At 41.7% G+C, this 16000-nt stretch overlaps 1 protein-coding gene across 1 annotated transcript in view; it reads right to left on the bottom strand.

The window, feature by feature from the left end:
- Positions 1-14821, bottom strand: part of cpne2 (copine II) — a gene marked incomplete at both ends in the record, with an annotated part of 73779 nt that extends 58958 nt beyond the window's left edge. The window contains one exon of the mRNA XM_083916284.1: positions 14645-14821. Coding sequence (XP_083772410.1) covers positions 14645-14821 — 177 coding nt within the window. The remainder of the gene's footprint in view (positions 1-14644) is intronic.
- Between the last annotated feature and the right edge of the window lie 1179 nt (positions 14822-16000).

Here is a 16000-nt window from a genome sequence, read left to right as displayed (position 1 = left end):
CAGATTGCAACTCTCTTCTAGATCATAAATAAGTCATGGAGTTTGGTGTAGACCTACTCTACATGTTAAGTGTCTTGAGATAACTTTTTGTTATGATTTGGCACTATAAATAAAATTTAACTGAATTGAACATCAAATTGCCCAAGGACTGCCGATAAAAAATAGTCATTCAAATAAATCTGGCCAGTTTATATCAAATTATTTACTTTTAAAAACTGTAAGTCATATCCTTGTTGTGATCATATTCAAGATAAGAGAAACCTGTTCTGAAATCATGTGATATGATTTGTTGCAGGAAAAGACACTGTAGTTGAGCTTCAGAGGGAGCCAGTATTTACTATTACTATTTAAGGATTCCCTCCAATGCAAGCAGATATCTTATGAAAACTTTGCCTCCTTTGAATATGTAGCTCTTAAGTTACCTAAATACTGTGCAACCTTTTTTGAAGAATATTCTGAACTGCTGTCTATGATCTGTATTAACTTTTACTGTGTAGTTATTGCTGGTGATTTTAACATTCATGTTGACAAACTTCATGACAAGGGGACCAGAACTTTATTGCGTCATCGATAACTATGGATTTATTCAGCATGTAACCGAGCCCACACACAACAAAGGCCACACTCTGGACTTGGTCACGTCCAAGGGTGTGAGCATTTCTAAGGTTGCTGTGATGGATGTTGCTTTTTCTGATGTCTGTGCAGAGTGATGTTCAAAGAAAAGTCACCACAAAATGTAATATCACAGAAAACCGTGGAGCATTTATTCAGGCTTTCACCGCCACACCTACCCTCCCCAGGTCCCAGTAAATGAGCTTGTTGATGATTTTTAATGTAAAAAATTACAAATATTATTGATACAATTGCACCCACTAAGGTGAAAGTGGTCAAAAAAAGAAGTCTCCATGGAGAAATTCCACGTTTCAAAAAGAGTGTCGGAAAGCTGAACACAGGTGGCGGAAAACAAATCTCCAGGTTTTACAATGACGTCTATAAAGAAACACTTCAAATCTACAACTTAAAATTGAGAAATGCAAAACAATCCTTCTTCTCAGACATCATTGCCAAAAATGATAATAATGCACGTGCCTTGTTTACTGTCGACAGGCTAACAAACTCTCCTGTGTCAGTAGCACCTGAACTGCTTTCCACCAGGGCCTGCAATGAATTTGCCTCCTTTTTCAATGACAAAATTAAAAAAAAATTAGGCAAACATACAGTGCATGGCCTCAGATCTTCTACATATTATAAACGTCTCTTCTTTCAGGTGTCTTCCCACAGGCCCTGAAAACTGCTGTTATCAAGCCTCTCTTAAAAAAGAACAATTTAGACACTTCACTAATGAATAATTATAGACCAATATCAAACCTCCCATTCCTCAGCAAAATCATTTTAAAAAAGTCGTTTTTAGGCAGCTGAACAACTTCTTGTTAATGAACAGCTGTTTTGACGTCTTCCAGGTTTTAGGTTCAGGTTTCAGACCACATCACAGCACCGAGACGGCTCTTGTTAAGGACTTCAATGACATCCATTTAAACACGGACAATATCAAAATTTCAGTCTTAGTATTATTGGATCTCAGTGCTGCATTTGACACAGTTGATCACAACATATTACTAGACCGTCTGGAAAACTGGCTGGGACTTTCTGGCACAGTATTAAAATGGGTTGAATCCTACTTGAAGGACAGGGACTACTTTGTGTCTATAGGTAAATACATATCTGAGCGGGCAAAAATTACATGTGGAGTTCCCCAAGGCTCCATTCTGGGGCTTCTTCTGTTTAATGCTTCCATTGCCTAAGATCATGAAAAACAACAACATATGTTACCACAGCCCTGTAGACGACACACAAATCTTATCTATATCACCTGGCGACTGTAGTCTAATACAAGCACTGAGCAGATGCACCAAGAAAATCAACAATTGGATGGAGCAGAATTTTCTCCAATTAAACTATTAAATATTAAATTATTGTTTTTGGAGCCAAGGAAGAAGAATCAAAAGTCAGCACCCAACTTCAAACAGTAATGCTAAAAACCTTTAACAGCCACATTAAAACAATTCCAAAGTCAGCCTACTATCACCTAAAGAATATATCAAGGATTAAAGGACTTATGTGTCAGCAGGACTTAGAAAAACTTGTCCATGCATTTATCTTCAGCAGGCTGTAACAGTGTCTTTAAAGGTCTCCCTAAAAAGTCCATCAGACAGCCGTACTTAATTCAGAACGCTGCTGCTTCAGTCCTCACTAAGACCAAAAAAGTTGATCATATCACTCCAGTCCTCAGATCTTTACACTGGCTTCCTGTCTGTCAAATAATTGATTTCAAAATGTTGGTTTACAAAGCACTGAATGGTTTATGACCAAAATACATTTCAGATCTTCTGCTCAGCTATGAACCATCCAGACCTCTCAGATACTCAGAGTCAGAACTAAAAATGGAGAGGCAGCGTTCAGTTTTCATGCTCCACAAATCTGGAACAACATCCAGAAAACAGCAGATCTGCTGCAACTCTCAGTTCTTTTAAATCAAGGCTGAAGACTTTTCTGTTTGCCGTTGCTTTTCAGTTAACTGCACTGTAACTACCTTTTATGCGTTTTAAATCTTTATATGTTTTAAATGACCTTTTATGTGTTTTACATTTATATGTTTTATGAGGTTTTTTTCTCCAATGCTTTTAATGTTTTATGTGAAGCACTTTGAATTACCTTGATGAATTGTGCTATACAAAAAAAACTTGCCTTGCCTGCCTTACAAATGGATCCTAATAACTCCGGATACACTGCACCTTTTGACTTGGACACTACTGTAGAAGAAATCCTACCAAAGCACATCAAAAACAAGCACTTTTAGTAAACTGACGGTGCATGAATGCCCCGTTAGATTACATTGCAGCTCAACTTGCAGCAGCAAGACAGCAGCGCTGTCAGCAGTTTTTTTCCATTGTTGATTCACTTACAAAGAAAAACAATACATGGGTAATTAGGATCCAGGTTGAAAAATTAAAAAACTCGAAAATCTATGTGCCCTGCGATAGACTGGCTGGTTGAAAAATCAGAGGATTACCAATCTTATCAAAATTCCTCCTGAGGACCATCCAACAATTGTTGAGAACTGCTCAAAGTATGAGTATTTAGTTGCTCTCTTCCTGAACTAATTACTAACTTTGTCAGACACTGGTCAAGTTAGAAAAACAGCATTTAGTGAAATTAAACTATGGTGACACTGACCCAAATGGTAAATATACCATAAAACCAAAAGAAAGACATAAAAAAGGCCAAAAGACAACAAAAGTAAAAGTAAGAGGTGTTTGACTTTGATTTCAGCACTGTGAGTGACCCCCTTGCATTACAGGGTAATTTGATTCAATGTTAAAACAATAATTAATTAAATCAAAGAAGATTATTTCAGATTGTTGGCGTTTTAAATAAATAAATAATTAAACTATATTTACCTGATTCTCCACTACATTTCCCAGGTGGATCCAACTTTAAGACAGGCACACAGACAGATCAAAGTGTGTGGATGTCTGTAATACGCAGCACTGTGAGAGTCATGTTATTTGCTCTGGGTCCTCCAAGCCAGCTGGTTGGATGACTAATACTCACAGGCCATGCTACTCTCCAGTCTGACTGAACACTGCATAGTGTGTTTATCCACAATTAGACAAGGTCAGTATATGTCTAGCCTGTCACCACCTCTGAATTTAGGTATATATAAAAGATACCATATACATGAAAACTTCCTTATCCAGAATGCAAATGCAGGTATTATAATATATTGTACATTGACTAGTGAATATCACACTTGAATTGCAATTCGATCCGGCACAAGAGTGGAGTAGACAGTTGTGCGAGAGTTGTATGAGAGACTCTTTGACCACCAACATCCTGAAGGTTTCTGTGTGTAATAATGTTTTTAGATGACGTTTTAAAAAACATATATATATATATATCTATAACTATATATAACTATTGACTCAATGGACCTTTTGTCTTGTTTACTTAGTGTGTCATGTATAGTGTCTTTCACTATATATGGAATTAAATATTTTATAATAAAAATGTATTGTTATTGTTTTATAGTATTTATTTGGGGAGAGGAGAAATATAACTTTTATTATCTATCTGCATTCATGTATTGGTTGTGAAACACCTGTTTGGCTTTTCGATTTGTCCAATAATTTGGTTTGCCCGCATAACTAATCATATTCCCATTTGCCTTAGATTTTGTCTTGTGTTAATTATTTTTATCATAATTATTATTATTATTTAGTAAGCTGGTGAAATGGCAAACATTATACCTGCTAAATATCAGCATGTTATTAGGCTGACATTAGCATCTAGCCCAAAGCATCGCTGGGCCGGAGTACAGCCTCACAGAGCCCAGCATTGTAGTAGTCTGCTTTTCCATGGGCTAGGCAATATGGGCAAAATCTTCTATCCAGATATAGATTACTTCATATCTTGATAACGATATTGATATCATGCTATAACATGTTTTTTGGTAGTCCGTATGGAATAACCACATGGTATAGCCTTTTTTTGTAAAAAATAAAAAGGACTGAGCATTTTCTCATTTTACTTAGAACTTGAGCACAAAATTGACATAATATGAAAGGATGAGAACCTTAAGAGTTGTCCAAATGACATTAATAATGTAGTAATGCAGTATTTAGCCCAGTACAGCTGCTATAGAAACCATATATGTCGTCATATAGCCCAGCCCTAAGTTCCAACTATTGTTGAAGGCACTTAGGGATTGTAGAACTTTCCATTTTACTCCTTCCATACTAGTTCTCTCACATACATGATGAACATGAATAACTGTATACCTCTATAAAAATATTTCTTTTACATGCTTTTATCCAGAATATTTTACATTTCTCTGACTGTAGAAATTGTTATAAATGAAGAATTGAGAACACACAGGCTGTAGACCTACTTCAGAGAGCTAACAATGCTTACAACACTTATCCATCTGTCTGATGCATGGGATGTGAGCAGAGGAGTATGACTGCACTTTGTGGCCTAAAAACTGATATTGGTGATGCAACATGGCAGCCCAGCAGGCTCAAGTGCATGTCTCATATTTGTGCCACTGTGGATTTGAACCTGGCTCACTGGTCTATGGAAATAAAACCCTTGTGGCACTTTATCTATTTTCTACTCTCTTATATTATCTGTCCATGTTTACTATCTGAAAAATAAGACAAAAAATAGAAGCCAACAAAACAGGCCTTTTCCTCTGAGATATAAATTAGACAGTAATAACAATATCCCCATTTGGTTGAAACACTGGCTTACTCCAGAGTTATGAATATAATAATGTCTTAAGACCGTAGTCAAACTTCAAAATGAACTAGACCTGCAAGCAGGTATCAATGGGATCCAGGCCCCCCACGCAAGTCAGGCCAGGTAACCCACGGAGGTCATGCAATTTGGACCTGCAGGTCCAATGGTAGGATGCAAGTTAAGTTAAGTTAAGTTAAGTTAAGTTAAGCAAACGAAGTTAAGCAAAAACGTACTGTTTTGACTGAACCATACAGAAGGTTTTTTTTTTTTTATATCTTGCCCATTTTTTGGATTATTAAAGGTCTTTTGATGTTTTATCATGATAGTCCAAAGATAATTCATGCCATGGTTTGTAGTGATCGGACCATCAGCCTAGCAGGAGTTTGAAAAAGTAGATTTGGCACATTCAGCGTATTTTGCAATTTCGAAACAATGTGCATTTCACTTCCTGGGTTCCAACTACAAGGCTGCTTGAAATAAGGCTAAGTACTTTTTAGCTAGGCCTTTCTGCTTGATTATTACTATATCTGCTGTCTTAGGTTTACTTGTCTGCTTTGTTGTGCTGTTTTTTGACCTAGGACTATTGCTCATATTTTTAAGTAAGCTAGTAGCAGTTAGACTTAAGGTTGCCTTGATTTTGACTCAGCCTAGAGCTAAGTTCTGATTTACTTTCTACTTGTTGGATAAATTGACTTTCTTGAACCAGTATAGAAGATATTAGGTTATTTTGATAAACTCACCTTGGTTAAAAGTTAGCTTCTCCTGCTCAGTGACTCTTAACTAGCTGTATTGGCTACTTAAGACAGTTTTGGGGGTGTGGTCATCCAAGTTGAAGCCAACACGCTTCAAGTCTGGTTTTTTAAAAATGGCATTTGTTTGGAGCAGCAGCCACTTCAGAAGAAGACTCAGGAAGACCAAGGCAAAGGAGTCTACACAGGAGTCTTCGTGGGAGGCTAAGTGGGCTAAATATAATCTTGTCATTGTTCCTCTCGTTTAAGATAAATGCATTTTTTTCTATTCCTGTTCATGTGTCCTCTCGTAGATACTACAAGCCTTGTACTCTTTCAAAAACAATACTGTAATGTTTCCACCTTTATCTATCCCACCTGCTCCACACACACCCAACACCTTGTCACAGGGGGCCCTTTGGAACTGCTACCTGCAAGACTGAGTTCATCTCTGATTTGCTACCGAGCAATACCTTGACTTCCTTGCTCTCACTGACACTTGGATTACACCAGCCAACACATCCACCCCTGCTGCTCTCTCCTCTGCTTACTCTTAACCCCACACACCCAGACCCATTGGCAGAGGCGGTGGGACAGGTTAGCTCATCAACGCCAAGTTTCTGTCTTTACCCACTGTCACAATTGACTTCACTGTCATTTGAATTTCATGCTGGGACTATAACTCATCTGGTACAATTAACATTGTTGTCCACCAGGTCCACCTGGAGAGTTTACTGGAGGAACTAGATGTCCTCCTTCAAACATCCAAGAAATTGGCCCTGCACGTCTTTTTCTTGACGACTTCAACATCCATCAGTCATCCAATTTACTTGTTCTACTTTCCTCTTTTTCTCTCTCACTCACTCCCTCTCCACCTACTCACAAAGCTGGTAATTATCTCGATTACATATTTATCAGAAACTGCTCACCTCAAACCTCACTGTAACTCCACTTAATGTCTCCGACCACTTTTTCATATCTAACTCTCTCCCACTCTCCCAATTTGACAACCAGATCTTATAAACATACAGTACCTGTCCGTCGCAACATGCGATCCTTGTCCCTCTCCTCTTTGGCCTCATCTGTTCTTTAAGCCCTCCCTTCATCTGACTCTTTCTAACTCAAGCATCCTAACTCTGCCACAGACACTCTCCTTTCTACTCTGTCCTACTCTTTCAAGTCTTTCTGTCCCCTTAATTCAAGGCCGGTTCGCAAGTCCTCCCCAAAGCCGCAAAGCCCCGTGCTTTTCTGACGTGCAAGCTGAGTGAGCCACTATACCGGCAGCAGAAGGAAATGGGGGAAATTAAAACACCCTGATGACCTGCTTAACTATCAATCTCTTCTCTCTTCCTTCACTGCCTCTATCAGTCAACATTTTTCAGATCAGACTAATATTAATATAACCCCAGAAAACTCTTTTCCATCTTCTCTAACATCTTTGAGACCCCCAAGTCCTCCTCCTCATCCTTCCTTCTACCAAGCCACTTTGTCAGCTACTTCATAAAAAAGGTAGATGACAGATCTTCATTTTCCACCCCACCTCCTGATCTTACTCATCCACCAACCTCATCTTCACCCCCTTTGGTTTCCTCTTTCACCCCCTATCTCCTGATCAAGTTTTAACTCTTTTTACCTTTGCCTGCCCAACCACCTGCCCCCTTGATCCCATCCTTTCTCTCCTTCTCAGATTGCATTTCTCCTGACCTTCTTTCTTTTCTCACCCATTTTATTAACACATCTTTCTTAACTGGCTGGTTCCCTAACTCTCTTAAAGAGGCGAGAGTGAACCCCCTGCTCAAAAAACCTACCCATGACCTATCTGAAGTAAATAACTGGAGACCTGTCTCTTTTCTTCCATTTCTCTCCAAAACACTGGAGTGTGCTGTCTTTAACCAACTCTCTTCCTATCTTCACCCTTCACCACCCTTTCACCCTTCAGCGATTAGGTATATCAGGCTCTGCACTCTCCCTGTTCACATCCTACCTAAAAAACACACATACCGGGTAACTTGGAGAGGCTCTGTGTCAGAACCCTTTCCAATGGTGTCCCTCAAGGTTCAGTCGTGGGTCCCCTCCTCTTCTCTCTGTACACCAGCCCCCTCGGTTCTTTTATTCACTCACATGGTTTGTCCTATCACAGCTATGCAGATGACACCCAACTTGCTCTCTCTTTTCCCCAGTGCGAAACACATGCAGCAGAATGGATCTCTGCTTGTCTGATTGATCCACACACCACCTGAAAACTCAACCTAGACAAGACCAAGTTGCTTTTTCTTCCGGGAAAAAGCTCTACCCGAGACCTTACTATCACCCTTGAAATTTCTGTGGTAGCCCCCACCCAGACTGCAAGGAACATGGGTGTGACACTTGACAACCAACTCTCCCTTACCGCCAACACTGCTGCAATAACCCAATCCTGCAGATACATGTTGCACAACATCAGGGGGATACGACCTCATCGCAGTTCATCCAGAATGCAGCGACTCAACTGGTCCTCACCTTACCTAAGTTCTCTCACACTACACATCTCCTCCACTCTCTTCACTGGCTTCCTGTAGCTGCTAGCATCTGCTTTAGGACACTAGCACTTGCATATTGTGCTACGGATAAGGCCCAGCTTACGTTCAAATGCAGTTAGAATGCCCAACCTCTCTTGCAATGGCTGAGAGGGTCATCCATTTGGCCTTTATCTGGACAATCGGCTGTCGCAGGGTTTCACTCACCTTAGAGCTGCTTGCCATCTTGCAAAGTAACTAGGAGAGCTGCCAGATAAATAGGGTGTGTCCAACAACTAAGTAAATTGTCACCAGATTAACACCAATTACTGAGAGGGATCTGAAAGTATCTGAATGTGTTCTCTAATTTTGCTCAGTGTTTTTTTTTTCACAAAATAAAGGTTTTTGTTAAAGTGCCTTAGTTATTTAAAAAAAAATGCTCGTACAACAGTGGTATAGCCAGCTGATATTCTATCAAATTCTGAACAGTAAAAAGGTATTTCAGAATAAATCAAGTATTTAAAATTTGTTCTCTAATTTTGATCTTCAGTGAATAAGCAGTCTGATCCTTTGTGTCTTTGCTCAGTCTTGAAATAACAATAGGCCACAACTTATGTGAGTTGAGTTCTTGAGTATTGTCTCTTTGTTCTCTGGCTACTGAGCCTTGTCAAATATAGTTTTGTCCTGTATATTGTTTGTTAAACCATCTTGTTGAAAATTTGGTGATTTGGAATTTGTACCCTTTAGCCTGGATGCCTTTTAGATATCTGTACCTGGCTTGTCAAGTAAAGGAACTTTAATTATACCTTACTGGATTATCCCTGTCTCTGTCTCAGCACTCCAGTTTTCCAAGTCACCTGTAGTCTAGGGGTAAGGATCCTGACTCTCACACAGGACACCTTAGTTTGACTCCTCAGAAATCCTTACATAAGGTCATGTTACCTGCTGCATTTTTTTCATCTCATCTCATCTCATCTTCATCCGCTTATCCGGGGTCGGGTCGCAGGGCAGCAGCTTTAGCAGGGGACCCCAAACTTCCCTTTTCCGGGCCACATTAACCAGCTCTAACTGGGGGATCCCGAGGCGTTCCCAGGCCACAGTGGGGATATAATCTCTCCACCTAGTCCTGGGTCATTTCTGGACGAATCTCATCAACCCCTGGGGCTTTGCCACTGTGGAGTTGTATGACTACCTCAGTGACTTCCGCCAGGGATATTGACAATGATTCCCCATCAGCCTCCAGATCTGCCTCTACAAAAGAGGTCATGTTAGTCGGATTAAGGAGTTCCTCAAAGTGCTCCTTCCACCGCCCGATTACCTAATCGGCTGAGGTCACCAGCGTCCCGTCCTTACTGTAAACAGCTTGAACGGTTCCCCGTTTCCCCCTCCTGAGATGTCGAATGGTTTTCCAGAAGCACCTTGGTGCCGCCCGAAAGTCCTTCTCCATGTCTTCTCCGAACTCCTCCCACACCCGCTGCTTTGCCTCTGACAAGGCAGAGGCTGCAGCCCTTCTGGCCTGTCGGTACCTTGCAACTGCCTCCGGAGTCTTCTGGGATAGCATATCCCGGAAGGCCTCCTTCTTCAGTCGGACAGCTTCCCTGACCACCGATGTCCACCATGGTGTTCGAGGGTTACCGCCCCTTGAGGCACCTGAGACCTTGAGGCCACAGCTCACCGCTGCAGCTTCAGCAATGGAAGCTTTGAACATTGCCCACTCTGGTTCAATGCCCCCAACCTCCACAGGGATGCCAGAAAAGCTCCGCCGGAGGTGTAAGTTGAAGATCTCTCAGACAGGGGCCTCCTCCAGACGTTCCCAGTACTACACCCGCACTACTCATTTGGGTTTACCTGGTCTGTCCAGAATCTTCCCCCATCCTCTGATACAAATCATCACCAGATGGTGATCAGTTGACAGCTCTGCCCCTCTCTTCACCCGAGTGTCCAAAACATACGGCCTCAGATCAGATGATACGATCACAAAATCGATCATCGACCTTTGGCCTAGGGTGCTCTGGTACCACGTACACTTATGAGCATCCTTATGTTCGAACATGGTGTTAGTTATAGATAATCCTTGACTAGCACAGAAGTCTAATAACTGACGACCACTCTGATTTAGATCAGGGAGGCCGTTCCTCCCAATCACCCCTCTCCAGGTGTCTCCATCATTGCCCATGTGGGCGTTGAAGTCTCCCAGCAGAACTATTGGGTACCCTACCGGAGCCCCATGCAGGACTCCATTCAGGGTCTCAAAGAAGGCCGAATACTCTGAACTGCTGTTCGGTGCATATGCACAAACAACAGTCAAAGTTTTCCCCCCTACCACCTGCAGGCGTAAGGAGGCGACACTCTCGTCTACAGGGGTGAACTCCAACACCGCGGCACTCATACGGGGGTTCATGAGTATCCCCACACCCGCCCGGCGCCTCACACCCTGGGCAACTCCAGAGAACAATAGTGTCCAACCCCTATCCAGGAGTACGGTTCCAGAACCGAGACTGTGTGTGGAGGTAAGCCCCACCAGATCTAACTGGTAGCGCTCAACCTCCCGCACAAGCTCCGGCTCCTTCCCCGACAGAGAGGTGCCATTCCACGTCCCAAGAGCCAGCTTCTGCTGCCCGTGTCTGGTCCCTCGAGGCCCCTCACCTTCACTGCCACCCGTGCAGCAGCGCACCCGACCCAAGTGGTTCCTCCTGTGAGTGGTGGGCCCACAGGATGGAGAGGAGGGAGGTGCCATGTCACTTTTTCGGGCTGTGCCCAGCCGGGCTCCGTGGCAAACCCGGCCACCAGGCGCTCGCCGGCGAGCCCTCCGTCTGGGCCTGGCTCCAGAAGGGGGCCCCGGGCTTCCTCCGGGCAGGGTCTCTCTTCCTCTTCGTTGTTTGTCCATTGAGTCTTTGTGAACCATTCTTAGTCCGGGTCTCCCATACTTTGCCATGGGAGACCCTACCAGGAGCACTAGGCTCCAGACAACACAGCCCTCAGGTTCACAGGGACACACAAACCTCTCCACCACGATAAGGTGATGGTTCCCGGAGAGGCATTTTTTTATTTGAGCTTATTTATATAATCATTTGAAAGGTGCCTTCAGTTCTGCATTGCTACTACCTGACTACCTCACCGGTTACATTTTAAATAAATTATAGTTTAACAAATATTTACACTCATGTTTTTTACATATTTAATTTTATAGTTTGGTTCAATTGAAAAAGAAAATTGCGGTGCACCCCTATATTTCTCTTATTCACATGGCGGCATACAATTCATGTCTCTACATGGCTGTGCAGTAAAAATGTTCCTCTGAAACGCTCCCACGGTCGCTATCCTTCAAGTAGCAGCCGGAGTAGCTCTCTTGCTCTGGGTCCAAGTGCAGAAGAGACACCAAGTGTTGGTGTCTGTTTCAGAATATACTTGCACTTATTTACAGAAAGGAAAGAAAAGAAAATACTTGGAGATGTTGTTATTCATAGATTATTATGTAATGGTTTTACTGGTCCAGCCCACTTGACATCAAATTGTACTGTATGTGGCCCTTGAACTAAAATGAGTTTGACACTCCTACCTTAGATACTTAGTCTAAATATGCTAATAAATAACAAAATATTGAAAACATGTTCAGTATCACACAAATGTATCAGGCAAATGACATTACAAGGCCACACAAGGCTGCACTAAAGACCTGATTTTAAACCCGACAACTGTATGTGGTAAAACATCACATTGAATTTGAGTATTACTTGCAGTATTTCAGGCGTATATCTGTGTCCATAACACATGTTGAGATTAGTAGGAGGATTTACAGTTCGTAGAGAAAAAGAAATTAAAGGAATTGAGGAAATAGCCAAAGCACTCTGCAGACTAGGTCCCACATCATTTACATAGCTGATGTCCATATTTCTGTAGGCCTTACATGTTATTTAGATCCTCCTCCTCTTGTTCAGTCTCACTTCTTTTTCTGTCGCTCATTCACATTCTCATCTCTGTCTTCCTCTTCTTCTTCTCAATCCTCTCTTTCTCTCACTTATTTCCCCTCACCCTCTCATTCCCTCCACCCTTTGCTCATCTCTCTCTCTCTCACACCATCTTGCACTCACACTCTTGCCCCCCAACCCCACCCTCTCTTTCTCTCTTTCCCCCTGATGGACCCAGCTGCTTCTCACACCTCTATCTCATAAGACAGACGAAGATAGACAGAATGTGAGACAGAGAGTGAGGAGAAGACTGGTGACAGAAATCAGAAAGACAATCAGAGAAATGAGTAGAGAGAAAACAATGCTAAAAGGAGGGGGATCAGAGAAAGTGAGAAAGCGGTGATGTGAGAGAAAGAACGAGCTGTGGATAATATCTGAGAAAAGGTTCGGGCCTCATTTCGCCTCCTCCATCGCTTCCTCACTCCAGGAGCACTAAGCTTTTGTTTCCATTCCCGTTGCCAGGGTAACTGTTGGCAATTTCACATTGGAGCCACATGCCCTGCTGACCGACAGCTAGCTATAACCTGAGGCACTCGCCTACACACACACAGACACATGCACACACATATACAGAAAAGCAAGTTTGCCCCGTTGACCAGCTGCTCCCTACAGAAAAGCCTAGAGGCAGCAGCCTACACACCAAACTTCATCAACATGTTCCCCTTCAGCAACTTCAACTTAGCACTGATGTTTTTATTTTTCTACGCCATGAAAATACAGCATTTCATGCATCACATATTGTCCACATAATTAAAGCGAAGGAGAAGGCTCCCCAAACAAGGAACACAAAAGTACAAAGTGTCTGCACTCAACCGCTGAATGACGCAGCACCACTGAAAGGCTCTAAGTAATAAATCTACAGTACAGTCAAGTGTCATTTAAATATAATTCTGATTCAAGATCTGTCCAAATGATGTAAATTTTGACGTAACGTTATTCGGCTGCTTTTTTTTTTTTTGACATGGCAATAGAAATTATATAGAAACATATATAAAATACACAGTTAAATTAAATTGTTTTTTTTGTACTGTACACACACACATCTATATCTTGCCAGCCCTACCATAAAGCCAACAAATTTGGGCATGTACCCAGGTATCCCACATTTAAATGATAAAGCTGTATTGTCAATGTTGTGTTTTTTGATGTGTTTTTCACCCTCACATGACCAACTATGCAACAAAGTTGACATTATGTTGAAAGCAAAAAACTCTTTCTGCTTGTAACATTTTATCGACCATCCAAAAATTGTAATGATTGCAAAAATCATAATTCAGAATATTTGCATTTCTTTTTACCTTATTCCAGTCTGGTATTCCTCGTGAACTGGTAAGTCACGTTTAGAAAATCAAATATTAACTGGAGCTGAAAATGGGCAAAATAACAAGATACTGTACAAACTAAAGACGCATTTTGGGTTGAATTTGTACTACATAGTCTGTACAGACTGTATGTACATATATTTGTTATTTTTTACCCTGACATATACATTAACACAGATATATCTGTAATAAGCTAATATTTGCCATTATTGAATCTACTTGTGGAGGCTTTTATCATTAACTCTGCACCCCTAATTGTGCCTTTAACCAAGACGACAGTGGCAGATAAAAGTTGGAAGAATGCTCACATGTTGCAAAAGCCTACTTGGCACAGCATGCTAGGGCACATGCCAGATGGTAAAGACATCATGAGTTTGGCTCACAAAATATACTGCCCGCAAACTAAGCTACATAGGCAACAAACAAAATCCTTTGGTCTTTCTTTGCTAGAAGAGACAGCATGGTGGACGTGACCCTGAAAGTGATTCTTACACTTCTAAATATTTCTTCTTCCCTTCAATCTTCTTTGTATTTCTGCCTCCCTTTTATCCTCTCCTCTCCACCTCCCTGGAGTTGAAATAAGCAGCGTGAAGAAGCATCAGAAATGGGGTTGACTCCTTATGATCCAGACACAAATATACAAACTCTCAGTTCAGCCTTTTTTCCCCAATCTGCCATTCCCCTCACTTGCTGATTTCTCTCCATTTTCCCACCTGTTTTATGGAGACAAAACATGCCTCTTCTTCACTCCTGTCCTTTTCTCTGGTATATCTCCTCCACTTCTCTCTGTATCTGTCCGTTATTTTCCTATCCCCTCATCCCTCCATCCTTACCTCCACCCAGTTTCCATCCACCTCATGGAAAAGTACACAGAACGGGTCCGACTTGGAGGCTACATCTCGGTCCAGCAGGCTGGCTGCGGTGACGGACAGCTCTACCCGAGTGACGCAGTGCTGTGGTCCAACACTGCGCGTCTGGCCATCGGTGGTTGGGCCTAGAGTGTAGGCCATGGTCTGAGGTCACAGTTAATTATCCTAGATGAAAGAAAACAGAGAAATAAGTAGAATTAACATTTGTTTCCAAAATACTGACTGTTTCTTGATTTGAGCTACATGCATAAGTAACATATATGTTATGACATATTTTGTCATAACCAGAAAGGAATCTTGTTACCATGAAAAAATGTGCAAAATTCATGACAGTGTCACAAAGTCTTCTTTGTTGTGACATCTTAAAAGGGAAATGTCTTTCAGAAGGACTTTTGATTCTCCAATAAGAAATGTTCGTAGAGGGATGGATGTTTGTTTGTTTTTTTATCAGTGATGGATATCAAGAGATATTTTAATGGATAGTCCAGTTTGCAGTTACATAATTTAAAACAACACTTGGTCATCTTAGCCCCATCTAGCTTTTGTGCAAGGACCGCACTATTGTTTCTGCATATTGGCCCAGTGCAGCACCAAGCCCACCAAAGTGTGCTTTTTAGTCCAAACATAACCGCAAAGTGGGTGACGTGGCGATGTGAGCCTTTCTACAAAGGTTTGTAGCTCTTCTAGGTGTCAGTATGCTGGAAACAAACTAGATATATATAGTATATAGCTGTTCTAAATGGTGATGTCAAAGGTGAGGTAAGAGAGAGGAAGACACAATAATCATTCAAATTGGGTATACTATGATGCATCATTCCTGTGTAAGATGAGTATACCATAAGGGCTGAAACATTACTCGAGTAACTCGAGTTACTCGATTAAAACATCTCTGCTTCTATGATTCTTTTAATTCCTGTTTCGCACGTTATGCAGCATGTTCAGCGCAGGGATCATTGTTCCACACAGACCGTTTTTGCAGATGCACACCACTACATCCGTAAAGGTAGAGGTAATTTTACACTTAAAGAAGAAGCCAAAAAGATGCAATGTGTCCACTGTTAACTAGAACTCTTATGCCACAACAGCACGCGTCGATGATTCAGCGTCCAAGCCGAAAGCAGCCGGTTGTTAACCCTCTGAGGTCGACACCTGCGCAGGCCTGTCCTAGTGATGTTTTTTCATCGTTTATATCGATATCTTAGCGATTATACAGCGTACAAATGTGATCTATATATTGCCAGAGACAGTCAGGCTCTCCTCTTCCGCACTATCGGAATTGACGGAACTTGGCTCAGATAGTGGTCAATGGCTGCAGCCCCC

This window comes from Echiichthys vipera (assembly GCF_963691815.1).
Source record: "Echiichthys vipera genome assembly, chromosome: 7".
NCBI classification, from domain to species: domain Eukaryota; kingdom Metazoa; phylum Chordata; class Actinopteri; order Perciformes; family Trachinidae; genus Echiichthys; species Echiichthys vipera.
The sequence above is the reverse complement of the archived record's forward strand: the minus strand, read 5'-3'. Positions and strand labels throughout refer to the sequence as shown.